The 17,382-nt window shown below is 48.3% G+C and overlaps 2 protein-coding genes across 3 annotated transcripts in view; one reads left to right on the top strand and one right to left on the bottom strand.

Annotated features, from left to right (window-relative positions):
* The window catches only part of MBP (myelin basic protein), a 141,971-nt gene extending 128,783 nt beyond the window's left edge, over nucleotides 1–13,188 (bottom strand). For both annotated transcript variants that reach the window (XM_003925981.4, XM_010336716.3), the window contains exon 1: nucleotides 13,098–13,188. The gene's annotated coding sequence lies outside the window, so the exon portion shown is untranslated. The remainder of the gene's footprint in view (nucleotides 1–13,097) is intronic.
* On the top strand, nucleotides 12,264–15,527 carry LOC104651074 (uncharacterized). Its single transcript, XM_074384312.1, has 3 exons — nucleotides 12,264–12,782; nucleotides 12,824–13,351; nucleotides 14,647–15,527. The coding sequence occupies exons 1-3, from the start codon at nucleotides 12,264–12,266 to the stop codon at nucleotides 14,782–14,784; spliced, it is 1,185 nt and encodes a 394-aa protein (XP_074240413.1). The 3' UTR covers nucleotides 14,785–15,527.
* Nucleotides 15,528–17,382: the final 1,855 nt, after the last annotated feature.

Here is a 17,382-nt window from a genome sequence, read left to right as displayed (position 1 = left end):
GAAATGAATAAGGTGGGCTTGTAATATCTTGCTTAAATCCTCCTCTCTTCAAATATGTCCTGACATAGGAAAATAATGACAGAATAAAAGAATCATTATCTCCCTTTTAAAATCACACCTTTCATACAGCAATCTAAAATGATACATTGAAGCTGTCCATAGACATACTATGCCTGTTTCTGAAATACAATTTATCCTCTTTATATATCTAGGAAGACAACTGTAGCTGGTGCTTACATTTCATAAATCTTACTCTCAAGCTATCCCAAGGTTATTACATTTTCAGATAGCCAAAAAAAAAAAAAAAAAAAAAAAAAAAAGAATAAAACCACCAAAACACCCTGCCTGCCACAACCCCATGTAAGTAAGAGAAGCCTTGTTCCTAAAATACATGAGAGTCTTTTTCTTTCTTTTCTTCTTTTTGGTCAAATTACTGAGTTAATTTATCTGGTATTTTCAGGCAACAATTTAAGCTGAATAAGTCATGCCCAGGTCTTTAGCTTCTGATTGGTGGAGAACAGATTTAGACACATGCCATCTGCAAAATTTAGGCTCTTGCTGTGTATCAATTGGATGAAGATGAGCAGAACTGGCAGAATCTGCCTCTCGGTTTATGAAACAAGTATTAGGACTGTGCACGATGGTAGACATCAGTGGGGACAAAACATATTTTAACAGTTTTCCAGAACGTAAGTTTGCAGTGTAGCATTTCAGCCCCTTGTAAACAAAACGCTACCAAAACTGGAGAAGAGAGCCATCCTTTCTGGAAGCTGTGCAAGGAAGGAGATGGGCGAGAAACAAGGTAAGAGGCAAGTCCAGAAAGGAGCCGGCTACACCGACGACGAGCTGGGAACCCAGCTAAAGTCTCAGCCAGAGTCCCGAGAAGTCTCCTAGACGTGGGAGCTGGGAGAAGCTCAGGGAGCTCCCCGGACTGTGGAGGCCAACTGAGAGTGAACTGTGGCATAGAAGAGACCAAAATGTTGTTCATGTTGTTCGTTCCTCCTCTCTCTCTCTCTCTCTCTCTCTCTCTCTACACACACACACAAACACACACACACACACACACTCCTTCTGTCACCCAGGTTGGAGTGCAGTGGCATGATCTCGGCTCACTATAACCTTTGCCTTCTGGGTTCAAGTGATTCTCCTGCCTCAGCCTCCCATGTAGCTGGGATTACAGGTGCTCACCACCATGCCTAGCTAAGTTTTGTATTTTTAGCAGAGACGGGGTTTCGTCATGTTGGCCAGGCTGGTCTCGAACTCCTGACCTCAGCAGCCTCCCAAAGTGTTAGGATTACAGGCGTGAGCCACTGTGTCTGGCCAGTGTATTTTCCATTCAACATAATTCTGCCAATTCTACTCATCGTCATCCAGTCTACTCCACTCCTCCACTGAGCACAGTCCCCTTCTAAAGAAGCCCTGCAGCATTTTGCACACATGGCAGGGTACTGAGCAAATATTCTGCCTTGGGAAACTTACTTGAGAACTTCTAAGTTTCCTAACAAAACTATAAGCACTTCAAGGGCAAGAGCAACATCTATTTTCTCTTAATGTACCCTGAAATGCACAGCATAGTATTTTTGTACACAGACACCAAGGAATTTTTAAAAAGTGATGGTACATTTGCTGTACGGAGGAGCTGGCAACATAGCTCTATGGCTTTTTGCTTTGATAGCAAGTTTAGCAAACATGTGAGCTTTCAACTATATAAGAAAGGTGAGGAAAATGAGTATCCGTAAACCTTCCTCATCAGATGAAGTGGTGCTCACATGCAGGACATAAAATGTGATTCTCTGAATGTGGAGAAAGTACCAAATTACATGATGCAAATAAAAATAAACTCTCAACGAAATGCTCCGGTATCAACAAGTTATTCTTTCCAATGCAAATTCAATTTATCAGTGAAACATAAAGAACATCCCGATCACAGGAAAGCACACACTGGAGAGCCCGTGTGTCCACTCGGACGAGCTGTGTAGACCTAGGAACACTGACCCGCTCACTGTCTAAAGCACACAGTGGAGAGTCTGTATATCCACTCGGATGAGCTGTGTAGACCTAGGAACACTGACCCACTCACTCTCTAAAGCACACAGTAGAGAGCCCGAGTGTCTACTTGGACGAGCTGTGTAGACCCAGGAACACTGACCCGCTCACTGTCTAAAGCACACGGTGGAGAGCCTGTATATCCACTCGGATGAGCTGTGTAGACCCAGGAACACTGACCCACTCTCTCTCTAAAGCACACACTGGAGAGCCCGTGTGTCCACTAGGATGAGCTGTGTAGACCTAGAACTACAGAGGCATTCACGGTTTGTCTCCTTCCTTCACTTACAGCAGCGATCCTGAGTTAACCGAGAACTCATTAAAATACATATTCCTGGGCCCATCCCCAAGACGGTGGGGTGGTATGCCAGGGTGGGCCTAGGACTCTGCATTTAATTTGAATTCTCAGCGCAATGTGGGCAGGTGGTTGCTGACCCCAGGCACCAGCGTGTCCCCTCCCCAGGTGGGCAGACGCTTGGCTTGGGAGTTGTGCATTCACCACCACACCAATCTTTCCCTGCTAGGACTCTAAACGGATCCCGGTATTTTTGTTTTGTTTTCTGCGTGTGTTGACCTCTGAAACGTTAGGTTTCTTGATCAGACTCTAGGTGAAAAGCAGATCTGAGTGGAGCATTTCTCTGTCTCTCTGGGTTGGTGGTCAGCGGAAGCAGCCTAACGCACCTGCACGGGTGTCTGCCAGTGTGGCCGCCCTGAGCTCCACCCCTTCCCTGGACGGGGCACTTTGCTCCAGCCTGCAGGGTGGCACGGGCACACCTTCCTACCTAGAAGGAGCAGGGTTCTCTGGGAACATGCCGTGTCACCAGATGCCCCCAAAGGGGGCTACACCAACGGTCCCCTGAGAAACCCTTTCTCCAGCCCCCTGCCTGCCCCTCATCTCTGCCTCCTGGTCCTTTCTTTCCATGTGCTCTCTCCTCCTTACTTGCCTTTTCACATATTTTATATGTGGTCTCTAATGTAAAATTAAACAGGCAATTTGGTTAATCCTGTACTTTGAATAAAACTTCATTTTCCTTCTTGACCTTTGGAAAACTGGTGAGCCGAATGCCAATCCCTTTACTCTTAAAGTGAATTGATATAAGCATAAATTGCTAGAATAACTCTTCTGGCCGCATCCTCCCACTCCCCGCAGTGCTGGTCTCCTTTCTTGGGGTTCAGTAACTGCTGTGGTCGCTGCCTGCACCATCCTTCCCAGCTGCACCCCTGGAAGTGGGGGTTGGACACTGGTCACCTGGGGCTGCACTGGCCTGGGTGCCTGTCTCACATGAGTTCCGAGGGAACGGGAGAGGAAAGGAGCAAAGGCTCCCTCGGGGCCAGTGGGGGAGAGCCCACCCACAGGAGATAGAAGACAGGGCTTTGGGGACTTCCCGAGACTGCTGAGTGGGCGCCGAGCTGCACCTGCAGAGTCTCTGAGCCAGGTAGCCTGCAGAGTGACAGGAAGCGGGGCCCTGGCTTGCTGGCCTCTGAATCATGCTAGACTGCACTTACAGGCCCAGCTCATTATAAATCCTGGCAGCCAAGAAGGAAAAAGAGTCCATAACAACTTTGTTCCTTAAATCTTTTCAGATTTAGCTAGATTCTCATGCTTTTTTTTAAAAAAAAAAAAGTCATTGGCTCAAGAGTGAGGTTGCAAACATCCAGTTAATCCCCAGGCTCGTGCTGAATCCAGCCCACTCCTCTGAGGTCCTAGCTCCTGCCCATTTCTGCACGCTTCTCTTTTCAGATCAATTTCTTCACGCCCCCACCCCGAACCTTTCTGCATTTATACTACTTGAACAAGTGACAACAAGGGGAACAGAGACTGTCTCTTCTGCTTTCTTCTTCCTCTCCTCCTTCCTTGCCACTGTCGTGCTCTTACCAAATTTCAGTCATTTTGCCTCCACACCTACTTTCAGATTCCTTTGTGAGGCCCTCTCATCTTTCTCCCTAACACTTCATTATCCTTGGCGTCATTTCCCCCCGAACTTTACATTTGTTTATTTATTTATTGCGAATAAAAATTACTGATTAGTTCAAACATATCAAAAAGCACAGATAATAGTCTAAAAGACAACTGGTTTATCCTTTTCATCAAAAAGTAATGCATTCTCCTATTTGTATAAAATATCAAAATAAACAGAGAGCCAAATCATGAGTGAACTCCCATTCACAATTGCTACAAAGAGAATAAAATACCTAGGAATACAACTCACAAGGGATGTGAAGGATCTCTTCAAGGACAACTACAAACCACTGCTCAAGGAATAAGGACAAAAACAGATGGAAAAACATTCCATGCTCATGGTTAGGAAGAACCAATATTGTGAAAATGGCCATACTGCCCAGAGTAATTTACAGATTCAATGCTATCCCCATCAAGCTACCAATTAATTTCTTCACAGAATTGGGAAAAAAAACAAACACCTTAAACTTCATATAGAACCAAAAAAGAGCCCCATAGCTAAGCAAAAACAAAAACAAAAATAAAGCTGGAGGCATCATGTACCTGACCTCAAACTATACTGTAAGGCTACTGTAATCAAAATAGCAAGGTACTGGTACCAAAACAGAGATATAGACCAATGGAACAGAACAGAGGCCTCAGAAAGAACACCGCGTATCTACAGCCATCTGATTTTTCATAAACTTGACAAAAACAAGCAATGGGGAAAGGATTCCCTATTTAATAAATGGTGTTGGGGAAAACTGGCTAGCTGTGTGCAGAAAGCAGAAACTGGACCCCTTCCTGACACCTTACACTGAAATTAACTCCAGATGGATTAAAGACTTAAACATCAGACCTAACACCATAAAAACCCTAGAAGAAAACCTAGACATAACCATTCAGGGCATAGACACAGGCAAGGACTTTATGACTAAAACACCAAAAGCATCGGCAACAAAAGCCAAAATAGACAAATGGGACCTAATCAAACTCCACAGCTTCTGCATGGCAAAAGAAACAGTCATTAGAGTGAATCAGCAACCAACAGAATGGGAAAAAATTTTTTGCAATCTACCCATCTGACAAGGGCTAATATCCAGACTCTACAAAGAACTAAAACAAACGTACAAGAGAGAACCCCATCAAAAAGTGGGCAAAGGATATGAGCAGACACTCTTCAAAAGAAGACATTTATGCAGCCAACAAATATACGAAAAAAAAAAGCTTATCATCACTGGTCACTAGAGAAATGCAAATCAAAACCACATTGAGGTACCATCTCATGCCAGTTAGAATGGCGATCATTAAAAAATCTGGAGACAACAGATGCTGGAAAGGATGTGGAGAAACAGGAACACCTTTACACTGTTGGTGAGAGTGTAAATTAATTCAACCATTGTGGAAGACAGTGTGGCGGTTCTTCAAGGATCTAGAAATAGAAATTCCATTTGATCCAACAATCCCATTACTGGGTATATACTCAAAGGATTATAAACCATTCTATTATAAAGACACATGCACACATATGTTTATTGCAGCACTGTTCACAATAACAAAGACTTGGAACCAACCGAAATGTTCATCAATGATAGACTGGATAAAGGAAATGTGTCACATATACACCATGGAATACTATACAGCCATAAAAAGGATGAGTTCATGTCCTTTGCAGGGACATGGATGAAACTGGAAACCATCATTTTGAGCAAAGGGACACAAGAACAGAAAACCAAATACCACATGTTCTCACTTATAAGTGGGTGTTGAACAACGAGAACATGCAGACATAAGGAGGAAAACATCACACTGGGGCCTAGGGGGGTGGGGGCTAGGGGAGAAATGGCAGGGGGTGAGGAGATTGGGGAGGGACAGCATTAGGAGAAATACCTAATGCAGATGATGGGGCGATGGATGCAGCAAACCACCACAATGGCACGTGTATACCTATGTAACAAATCTGCACAATCTGCACATGTACCCCAGAACGTAAAGTATAATAAATAAATAAATAAATAAATAAAGGAAATGAAACCATATAGAGACAGCCAATACCCTCCCCTCCCTGAGGTTAGAAGATAACATTACCTGGCATGACTTTCACATATTTGAAAATTTTCAATAAATAGAGTAATATTATAACATGTATTTGTCCATGTAGATGCACAAAGTCGGGTAGTTTATTTTAACTGTTGTAAATAAATCATAGTATAAATCTATAGCCCTACTCATGGGAGATTAGTGTGTTTCCCTCTTTTTTTGGTATCAAAACCTTTACCCAACAAAATATGTACACCTAGTTTAGTAATGCTAAGAGGGAATTTGTGGCCTGAAAGACTTATATTAAAAAACAGGCAAAGTCTCAGATTAATAATCTAAGTTCTAATTCAAGAAACAAACAAACAAACAAGCTAAATTTATACAAAGAAAGCAGAAAAAAGGAAATACTCAAGAAAAAAATCCCCAGGTCCATATGGTTTCACTGGAAATTTCTACTAAAACAGTTAAGGAGAAATTTATGGCAATTTCATACACTCTCTTCCAAAAGTTAGAATAAGTAGGAACACTTTCTAACTCATTTTATGAGGCCAGTTATCCTGATACTGAAACGAGCAAAGATGATACAAAGAATGAGAACCACAGATCAATCAACATGTCACGAACACTTAGAGGCAAAAGTCCTCAACAAAACATTAGTAAAGTGAATCTAGCAACATATTAAAAAAACTGTATACATGGCCAAGTGGAATATATACTAGATGCCCAAGGATGGGTCAGCATTAGAAAGTCAATCAATACTGTCCATCATACCATGAAGTCAAAGAAGAAAAATCTCATGAATATATAAATTTTCCCAGAAAAAAATATTTGACAAAATACAACACACATTCATGAATAGACATGGACTACCTCAACTTGACAAAGAACATCTTTAAGAACCTGTAGCTACATCGTATTTAGTGGTTAAAAACTCAATGCTTTACCCTTTAGGTCAGAAACAAGCCATGTTTTTGCAACTCTTATTAAATACAGCACTGGAAATTCTAACCAGTACAATAAGAAAAAGAAATAAAAAGGATATAAGTTAGAAAGAAGAAATAAAACTATCCAATTTGCAGATAACATGATGATCTACATAGACAATCCCAAGAAATCTACCAAAAAAAAAAAAAAAAAAAAAGTCCTAGTAGATCTAATAAGCCAGTTCAGTAAGGTTTCAGAATACATACTGACACATAAAAATTACTCACAGTTCTATATACTCCACAAAAAACGTGGAAACTGAAGTTAAAAACACAATGCCATTTAGAAATGCCCCAAAAGAAATAAAACACTTATGTAGACTGTTAAAAAAATTACAGATTCAGAATACATGCACTGAAAATTATAAAACATTGATGAAAGAAATTAAAGAAGACCTAAATAACCAGAGAGAGAGAACCTGCCATCACGGACTGGAAGACTCAACACAGTCGAACTGTTAATTCTCCCCAAACTCATCTCTACGTTTAAAGAAATTCCTATCAAAAGCCCAGCAAGGTTTTTGTAACCATAAACAAGCTATTCTGAAACTCACATGGAAAGGCCCAGAACGTACAACAGATAACACATTTTTTATAAAGAAGAATAAAGTGAGAGGAAGTCACTCCACCTGATTAAAGTATACTATGCAACTACGGTAATCAAGACAGCCTGCTGCTGGCTGAGGAACAGGCATATAGATTAATGGAACAGAATAGAGAACCCAGAAATTGACCCACAGCAACAAGTGGAAGCCATTTTTAATGGAGGTGCAAAAGCAATTTAGTGGAAGAAGGATCATCTTTTCAACAGTCACAGAGCAACTGGACATTCACTGGCAAAACCCAAAGCGAACCAAATAACCCTCAACCTAAATCTCACAGCTCATATAAAAATTAACTCAAAATGGAAAATAGACTTAAGTGTAAAATGTGAAACTATAAAATTTGTAGGAAAAAAGGGAGAAAATCTTGAGGACTTCCCCCAGGCTAGGTGAAGAGTTAGACTTCATTCCAAAACTCAAAATGCAAAAAAGGTAAAATAAATAAACTTGAATTCATCAAAATGTAAAACTTTCTGCAAAAGACTCTGTAAAGAAGATGAAAGAACAAGATAAACTGGTAGGAAATAGTCGCAGAGTGGTAGGGCCAGTATCTAGAAGATACAAAGAATGATGAAAACTCAATTGTTAAAACCAAACAATCCAATTAAAAAATGGGCAAAAGACATGAACAGACTTTTCACTGAGGAGGACACACAGATGGCCATAAGTACATAAAAAGGTCTTGATGTCATTACCCATCAGGGCAATGCAAATTAAACCATCAGGAAATATCACTACACATGTATTAGAACAGCTAAAGTAATAAAAACAAAAATAGTGGCAATACCAAATGCCGCCCAGGCTGGGAAGGTCCTGGATCACTCACATACCACTGGCAAAAACACAAAATGGTGCAGCCATTCTGGAAAAGAGTTAGCAGTTTCTTATAAAATTAGACATGTGCTAACCATATGACTCAGCCATTGCAGTCCTGGGCACGTATCCCAGAGAAACGAAAACTGTGTTCACACAAAAACCTGTACGTGAATGTTCACAGCAGCCCTATTTGCAATAACCAAAAGCTGGAAATAATCCAAGTGCCCTTCCTGGGTGAAGAGTTGAACACACGGTGGACATCACTGAGCAATTAAAAAGAAACACCTATGGACATGCTCACCGACCTGGATGCGTCTCGGGGGAACTGCCTTTAGTGGGAAAAGTCTGTCTCAAAAGGCTGCATAATGTAGGATTCCATTTACAGAGCATTGTTAAAATGACAAAATTATAGAAAAGGGGAAGCCTCCTGTGGTTGCCAGGCTCAGGGAGGGGAAGGAGGAAGTGGGCTTGGCTCTAAGGGGAGCATCAAGGATCCTGTGATGAAACTGTCCTGTCCCCTGATGTGTTGGTGCTTACACGGTTATACACGGGTGATAAAATTACACACAACTAAGTGCACACGCGCACACACACACACACAGTGAGTACGTGTTAACTGGTGGCATCTGAAATGTCAACAGGGTTAACGGGTTGTACCAATGTTAATTTTCTGGCTGCGGCATTGTACTATGGTTTCGTAAGATGCTACTGTCGGGGAAACCAGTGAAGGGAATTGCCTGCGAATCTGTAATTATCTCAAAACAGAGTTTTAAAAAATTGCTTCAGTGAATATCCATTGTGTGTGTCTCATGCACACAGAACTTGTTTTCCCTAGAAGTGAAATTGTTAGATCTTACGATATACCCATCTTCAGTTTTTCTAGATTATTCTGTAACATCTTCGTTCCTTATATTCCACTCAAACTCACGTGAGGTCTAATTTTTCTACTCCTTCTCCACTACTTGGTATAGTCACAATTGAATTTTTTTTCCAGTACAAGAAATGTAAAAAAAAAAAAAAATAAAACTTTTGCCATTTTAATTTCGAATTCCCTGACTCCCAGAGGGTTAAAGTTCTTGTCGAATTTTATTGGTCCATCTGGGTTTTCTCTTCAGGCTCATATTCTGCTCTTAAATGGCTTGTTTCAAATTACTGAATTTTCAAACTTTTTATGTATTCCAAATCCTAGCCTCACATAGGTCTGCTTCTCCTCATCTTTTGCAATCCACCTGTTTTTCACAATGGTGACTCAGACCAATGCGGTGCTGTTCACAGATCCCAGAACAAAAGAACATTCAGGATGACTTTTCTGTGCTCTAATGGCCACTGAGTCTGAGACATTGCCAATAGCGTGGGAACACGCACTCACAGTTGTCGCTGGTACTGCGGAAGCTGTTGCTGTGGAGGGCAGCTTCAGCACCCACCCGAGAGATCAGCTGCCCTGCGGGTCGGCCTGTCCACCGAACGTCCCACAAACCTGGCCAGCCTACCTCTGCATACACAATTCCTTCAGGACTCTAATATGTTTCTCCATTGCCTCCTGTTTCTCTGGAGGAAGCCTGCTCACTACAGGTTTTGACAGATGTAAAATCTCTGGAGACTATTCTAGTGGCTCACCTGGCATCAGGGCCTGTGCCATGAGCACTCACTCCTCCCTTACACAGCTCGGGGGCTTCCTCCAGGGGCTCCAATGGGCCAGCCAAGCGTCTTCCTGCTTAACGGCCATTTATTTAAAGTTATCCCAAGAGTAATTAGAGGCTGGCGTGGTGGCTCACGCTTGTAATCCCAGCACTCTGGGAAGTCAAGGTGGGCAGACCACTTGAGGTCAGGAGTTTGAGACAAGCCTGGCCAACATGGTGAGACCCTGTCTCTACTAAACAAAAAGACAACAAAAAATACAAAAATTAGCCAGGTGTGGTGGTACACACCTGTAGTCCCAGCTCCTCAGGAAGCTGAGGCAGGAAAATCACCTGGACCTGGGAGGTGGAGGCTGCAGTGAGCTGAGACTGCACCACTGCACTCCAGCCTGGGCGACAGAGCAAGACTCTGTCCAAAAAAAAAAAAAAAAAAAAAAAAAAAAAGAGTGATTAGTAACTAGAATACTTTCTTTTTTACTGGCAACTAAGAACGTTAAGGAGAGGATGATGAACAAAGAGGGATGACAGGAGCCTTTTGGTCAAATGATTCTCGAAAGAAAACATCTCTGGGTGCACGTCACTCATAATCAGGGGTGGAAGTTTAAAATGAGGGATGAGGAGCACCTTTGCACGCCATGCTGTTCACCATGGTGGGGCAGCACAGCAGTGAGGCGCCGCTGCAGACTCCCCGGACAGAATCCTGCCTCTTCCTGGGCGCCCTTAGAGTAACTTAACCTCTCTGGGCCTTGTTTCTTCATCAGTCAAAATGAAGATATGAAAAGCACAGTAACCACCCATGAGGGCATCTAGGGCCATCACAACTGTTAACTGAGGTGACAAACAGCTCTCAGAAGAGAGCCTGGCAATGTGCGAGTGCTCGATAAGCACTCCCTGGGGATAGAAAAGGCACAGAGGCAGCTGCTAATCTTAAGCATGTCTTTTTTTTTTAGACAGAATTTTGCTCTTGTTGCACAGGCTGGAGCGTAACGGCATGGTCTCGGCTCACTGCAACCTCCACCTCCCAAGTTCGAGAGATTCTCCTGTCTCGGCCTCCCAAGTAGCTGGGATTAAGGCACCTGCCACCGCGCCCAGATAATTTTTTGTATTTTTAGTACAGCATGTTGTATTTTTAAAGGACTTGGAGATAAAAGTCAAACAAAATAACTTACAATTAACATTTACAAGTTCAGGCGGAAATAGAAACATCACAAGAGAGGCTGGTTTCTTTTTTCCCCCAGCGTTTGGTGCCCACAGCCGGGACCGAGACTGACCACACTCAAAGCGGACGTTTCAAATCATGCCATGAGCTACCAGATCTAAATCAAGGGACGCATGTTACACTTCCTTATCTCTGGGCAGAATTGTGATACTTCTGGAGAGTTTTCAAAGATTAGAACAGAATGGCTTTGTTTAACCCGGAGTTAACAGAGGTGGTTGTTTCAGAACAGTTAACTCCCTGAGACTTATTCCAGCATTTACAACCATTTTTAGCTGGATTCCTTTTCCCCAGGTTTCTGTTTATCTCATTCGAAAAAAAAAAAAAAAAATCCTCTGGCGTGGTGCCCTTTCCCTTGGCTGGTGGGAGCACCCCTTCCTGGCTGCCCGCCTGGTTTCAGGTCATGGCCTTCCTTCCTCTACTGAAGTGCAGCTGGTTCCAGGCTCTCGGCCGTATCCACCGCCCGGGGTCCAACCGCTAAGGAGGCGCCCATCGCTGGAGGTGGCCGCCAGGGAGCTCAGTGCAGGACCCTGCTCCATCCGTGTGGTCCCTGACTTTGGCGTGACCGTCCTTAACCCGTCCCCCGGAGCTTCGCCAGATAAAATGTCCAAAACGCACACTGGCTGTTCCCTGACCTTTCCTTCCTCTGAAAAGCTCTTTTTCCAGGCGGGGCGTTCTGTGCTCAAGATGAGGCAGAGACCTCCCTGGAACGAAGTCCACGCCCTCCCAGAGCCGGGCGAGCCACGCGCCCCTCACCCACCCGCAGAGAAGCCGAGCACTTGTTGATTCTCACGTTGTTGCAATCGGAAAACGGAACAAGCGACCAGAACGCGCCGGTTTCCAGGCAGAGACGCACGGGGATCCCTAAAGACACTCGAACCCTTTCTCGAGCGCCACTCCACCTCCCGAAACAGGGGGTTCAGGCGGACGCGAAAGGGTACAGGCGCTGCCCCCGGCGCCCGGAAAGACCTAGGGTGGCGGCAAATGGCCGCGCGCGGGTCACACACGCCGGCCTCGGGGGGACCCCGCACCCCACGCCCTCAGGACAGGCCGTCCCGCCCGGGAGGAGCAGCCGGGGAGACCCGGGCCCCGCGGGCCCAGCGCTCAGCGCGGCGAGGTAGTGCGGGCAGCTGCGGGCGCGCACGTGGGCCCAGGTGGGCGCAAAGACTGGCCGGCCGAGGAGCCCGAGAGAGGCCCCGAGAAGGCGGAAGCCCGGACCCAGGCTCTGGCCGCCGCCCTCGGAGTTCACAGGGAAACTGCGCTTCACCTCTGGGGGAGCGGCAGGGGCGTGGCGGCGCGCGGGGCCCCCGGGGCGTGATTGGCAGGCCCGGGGAGGACCCTCTCCGCACCCGCGCTGAGTGGCCGCTTCTGATCGCCGTCCCTCCCACCCTAGACTCCTCCCCTCAGCCCCGGGGCCCGAGGCCGAGCGGTTTCTGCGACCCCCGGACGCCGGGCCTGACTGGAGACCACCCTGGACACGTGTCAGGGGCCGGCCCTGGCGCAGTAAACCCGAGTCGACACCCGCGCCCACCCCCTCGCAGTAGAGATCGGGGACAGGGCCGTGGGTTCGGGTCAGGGGCCCCCGGCTGCCACCTGCCCGGCCACCTGCGCTGCTCCCCAGGTTCCCCCTGCGCGTTCTCGGCCGAGAAAGAGACTCGGAGTCCGGGCGCCGGGACGGCTCCTGTTCCCGACCCTCCGTCCACGGCTCCCGCGGGGCTCGGCCCCGGGGTCCCGCCCAGGTCTCCGCGGTCCCCGCTAGGAGGGGCGCGGAGACAAAGGCGCCAGAGCCGCCCCCACTGGCCCCCGAGGGTCACTCACCGGCGCTGCGCTCGCTGCTCCGAGACCGAGGGGTGCCGCGGGGTCCCAGGCCCGGGCGAGCAGGTCCCGGCTTCAAGCGCCGGCTCGCGGGGTCCCCGGACAGCCTGCACCGCCTTCCGGGGTCGGGAGCCCGAGGCCGCCGGGGCTGGAGGCGGCTTCTCGCGGGCGCGCGGCGGCGGAGACTGAAGGCGGCTCCGAGGGACGGGCGCGCACCCCGCTCCCGGCCCCGCCTCCCCGGGCTTCCTGCGCGCCAGGTAAACACAGGCCCAGCCCGCCGGGCCCGCCCCACCTGACGCGGCCGCCCCGGGAGCTCTGAGGACCCCGGGCCCGCTTTGCCCACGCGGAGTTCTGGGGGGCGCACGGGATTCACGCGCGGGGTCGGGCCTCGGAGAAGGGGCGGCCTGGAGCCTCACCCGAGACCCTTCCTCGGTGGCTCGGCCTGGGAACTCGCCCCGACCCCGACCTCGACCTCGCGGGAGGGGACCGAGGCCGCCTCTCCCCGTGTCCTCAGGGGCTGGAAACCCCAGAAGCTGCGGAAGGACTTGGCGCGGCGGGAGGAGGGTCAGCCCGCCCTGGAGGCGGGGGGAGCGGGCAGGTCCTCCCGGGCGCGCCCTCCCTCCCCTGCAGCCCCGCCCAGGCCCACGTGCGGCCGGCAGGTGCTCCGCGCGGCCCTGGGAGCGCACCTTCGCCTGCAGGAGGGGCGCAGGAAGTCCGCGCGGAAAACACAGCCAAACGCGCCACGTGCGAGGAAGCCGCCTGGGCCCGCAGCGGGGAGGCGGCGTGGTCTTCGTCACTCTCCCGTTAAACAGAAAAAGCCTGCTGTCGGGACGTGACTCACCTGCACACAGATTTAGTGGTCAGAGAGATCTTTCGCTGGATTCTCGGTCTCCTGATGGTGGAAGAGGGGGAGGTGGGGGAGTCCCCGAATGAGCCCCCGCGTTCCTCCTGACCTGCACCCCCAGTCAGGGATGTGGACCGGGGGCTTCCGGAGGCAACCTGGGACCCACACAGTTTGTCAGGAGGTGAGGGAGAGGGCTGAGCGCTGTCCTGGCCCGCGCTGGGAGGCGGCTTCAGCGTGGGGTCGGGGTTGCGGCCTAAAACCATCCCTGGAAGTCCCGGAAGATTTAGCAACTGTGTTCAAATGCTGGTAACTGAAGAGAAATATTTAGACGATGATACAAAAGCATTTAGTCTGGGCCTTTCCTCAGGAGAGATTTTTCAAGTGGAGAGGGCAGGAGGGTTCCGGGAATTTGAGGCTGAAGGTGAGAAGGGGCGGGGAAAAGGGTGCCAGAGATAAAGTGTGCTTCTCCGATATTTCTGCCCCACAACCTCACTTTAAGTCAAGGATGAGCGAGTGGGTGTGGGAGGCGGGACAGCTGCCCTAGGAGCACGGACGGTGACAGCGAACGCAGGTGCACCCCAGCTCAAGTCACTAAAGCCCAGGCCGAGAAGCTGGAACACTGGGCCCTACTTTGGATACCTGTTTTAACATCAGAAACGGCTTTTCTTCCCCAAAATATCCCTTGGCTTTATCTCCGTGACTCCACAGGGCGGGCCACCTTCCTGCCTGCAGATGTCCCTGCAGCTGGGCTCTGGGCTCAGGAGCGTCCCTCAGACCACAGTGACAGCGGCAGCACGCGACCTTCTGTTCTGCGCTCCTTCTGCTGGGGTTTCAGCGGTTTCCTGAAGCATTACATATGCCAACGGTCAGCCCTGCAAACGGCAGGCTCCACACGTTCCAGTTAAAAGTCTTTTTAAAGTAGGTATAAAACTGCACCGTGCATATTTTGTTGGGATAGAGTGTCCACGCAGATGGGCAGCCCGGCAGTTTTAAAAACTCATGAGTCTTCAGAGAAGTACTATTGTATGTAATGAAACAATGGATCCACGTTTGGATCAATAGGGCCTGTCTCGGGGGCTTTCCTGCCCTCCTGGTTAGCAAAAGGACCCCAAGTGGAGGACAGTGGATGGAAGAAACAGAGGTTGGCATTTCACCATGGAGAGACAAACTTTCACATGACGATGTCTGTGCAGCCCTCGGCAAAGTACAGAGATTCGTTGTGCTGAATAAAATAGGAAGGCATCTCTGACAAGTGACGCATCAAAGCCTCCTTGTGTCTTTGACGTTTCTAAGAAAATCACATTGTAGTTACCCCCATGTTTCACAAGGTACCAGAGAGCAGAAAGTTTGACCTATCTAGCATCTCATACGGCAGCAAATAGCAAACTGTTTTGTGCATGAAATACACTCAATAAATGTTTGTTGAGTTAAACTCCATATTACCCAAGCTAAAGGAAGTAAAATGAATCTAAATAGTTTCCAACAGACTTCAGACTGCAGGAACTTTGCCTTTCTTTAGTTTCCTCATCAACAGATTGGTCTTTGTTACAACGTTTTGCTTAGGAACTGAACTTTTTTTTTTTTTTTTTTTTTTTTTTTTTTTTTTTAAACACAGTCTCTCCCTCTGTCGCCCAGGCTGGAGTGCAATGGCGCAATCTCAGCTCACCACAACCTCTGCCTTCCGGGTTCAAGCAATTCTCCTGCCTCAACCTCCTGAGTAGCAGGGATTACAGGCACCCACCACCACGCCCAGCTAACTTTTGTATATTTAGTAGGGGTGGGGTTTTGCCATGTTGACCAGGCTATCCTCGAATTCCTGACCACAGGTGATCCGCCTGCCTCGGCCTCCCAAAATGCTGGGATTACAGGCATGAGCCATCACGCCTGACCAGGACTGAATGTTATTTTCAGACCTGATCTAAACCTCTCTGAGCCTCAGTTCCTTCATCGGTACTGGGGAGGTAATAGTCGTCCTTACATCAGGGCTGAACACTCTCTTTCTGCAGCCCAGGATCGGTGAATACCCAGGTGTTGAGGTCTCCCTTATTCACCCAGAGATTGATCAAAGTTGTTTCCAGACAAGCTGTATTTCAGAGGAATTCCGGCCTGGTTGTTCAGACATTCCACATATTCCCGCTGTTGCAGAAATACATGACTTAGCCAGTGGGGCTTCATTTCACTTGAGGGTGTATTTGTCAGCTGAGCTGCATAACAAAATACCACAGACTGGGTGGCTTAAACAGCAGACGTTATTCCAGTTCTGGAGTCTGGAAGTCTAAGACGAAGGTGCTGGCAGACTTGGCGTTGGGTGAGGGCTTGCTTGTTGGCTCATAAATGGTACCTTCTGTCTGTGTTGCTGGTGGAGGGAGAAAGAGGAAGAGGAGGAGTCTGGGCTCTGGCCTCTTTTCATTATAAAGACACTAATCCCATTATGAGGCCACCCTCGCAGCTTCAATCCAAGCTGAACTGCCTTCCAAAGGCCCCATTCCAAATACCACTCCATGCGGGCTGGGGCTTTAACATAAATTTTTGGGGGACAGACTTGTAGTCCTTAGTAGAGGGTTAGATGAATACGTAGGGGAAAAGGGGAATAACTACTCAGCTTCCAGTCCAGTCAACAGAGTTCCCTGCGGGGGTGGTGGAACGGGTGCCAGCCTCCCAGGAGCTGGGAAGGAGCTGGATTAGGCAGTAATAGAGAGAGGGAGAGGAGAGCCTTAGCCAGGTCTGCTGGGTGGGTGGGGGTCGTGTGTGTGCTGGACTGTGTGATACATTTCACGTTCCTACAACAAGGTGATTAAATGTGACCTCTTAACAACCAGCCCCAGGAAGCAGCCTGAGAGGAAGGGAAGGTTGGTGGGAAGTCCAGAGCATGCCCAGTGTGCGTGGGAGCCATGGGAGACCTCAGAGGGATCCAGGCAAGGCTCTGAGGACAGAGCAGCCCTGTTGCAGGGGCAGGGTCAGAAGCCAGCTCTGAGGGAGGGAGACGGCCCTGGCGGGGCTCAGAGGCGGGGTGAGTGGGAACCAGGGGCCTGGGGCCTGGCTTCAAGGGCCTGCATTTCTACCTTGGCCTCCACCTCTGACCCAGAGCTGCCTCCACCTTGTCCATGATGTCTCGTTCTTCCCGCACCAGGCTTGCTTTCTCTGGAGTTTGTCCTCATAGGTGGAAAAACTGGGTTTCTACAGAGGAAGTTCACTGTTGAGGCTGAACTGTGTCCCCGAAGAGAGAGCTCCAAGTCCTGCCCGCCCAGTACCTGGGGACGTGACTGTGCTTGGAAATGGCCTTTGCTGGTATCGTCAGGCTGAGATGAGGTCCTTGGGGGGCTGCAGTGCACTGGCTGTGTCCTTGTAAGGAGAGGGGGCACTCAGAGGGAAGACGGCCATGTGAGAGGGAGGCAGAGGTGACAGCCATGCAGCCCCGAGCTGAGGGACGTGGAGGCAGCAGAA

The sequence above is a fragment of the Saimiri boliviensis genome, chromosome 13, assembly GCF_048565385.1.
Source record: "Saimiri boliviensis isolate mSaiBol1 chromosome 13, mSaiBol1.pri, whole genome shotgun sequence".
NCBI classification, from domain to species: domain Eukaryota; kingdom Metazoa; phylum Chordata; class Mammalia; order Primates; family Cebidae; genus Saimiri; species Saimiri boliviensis.
This window is presented reverse-complemented; position numbering and strand designations above follow the sequence as displayed.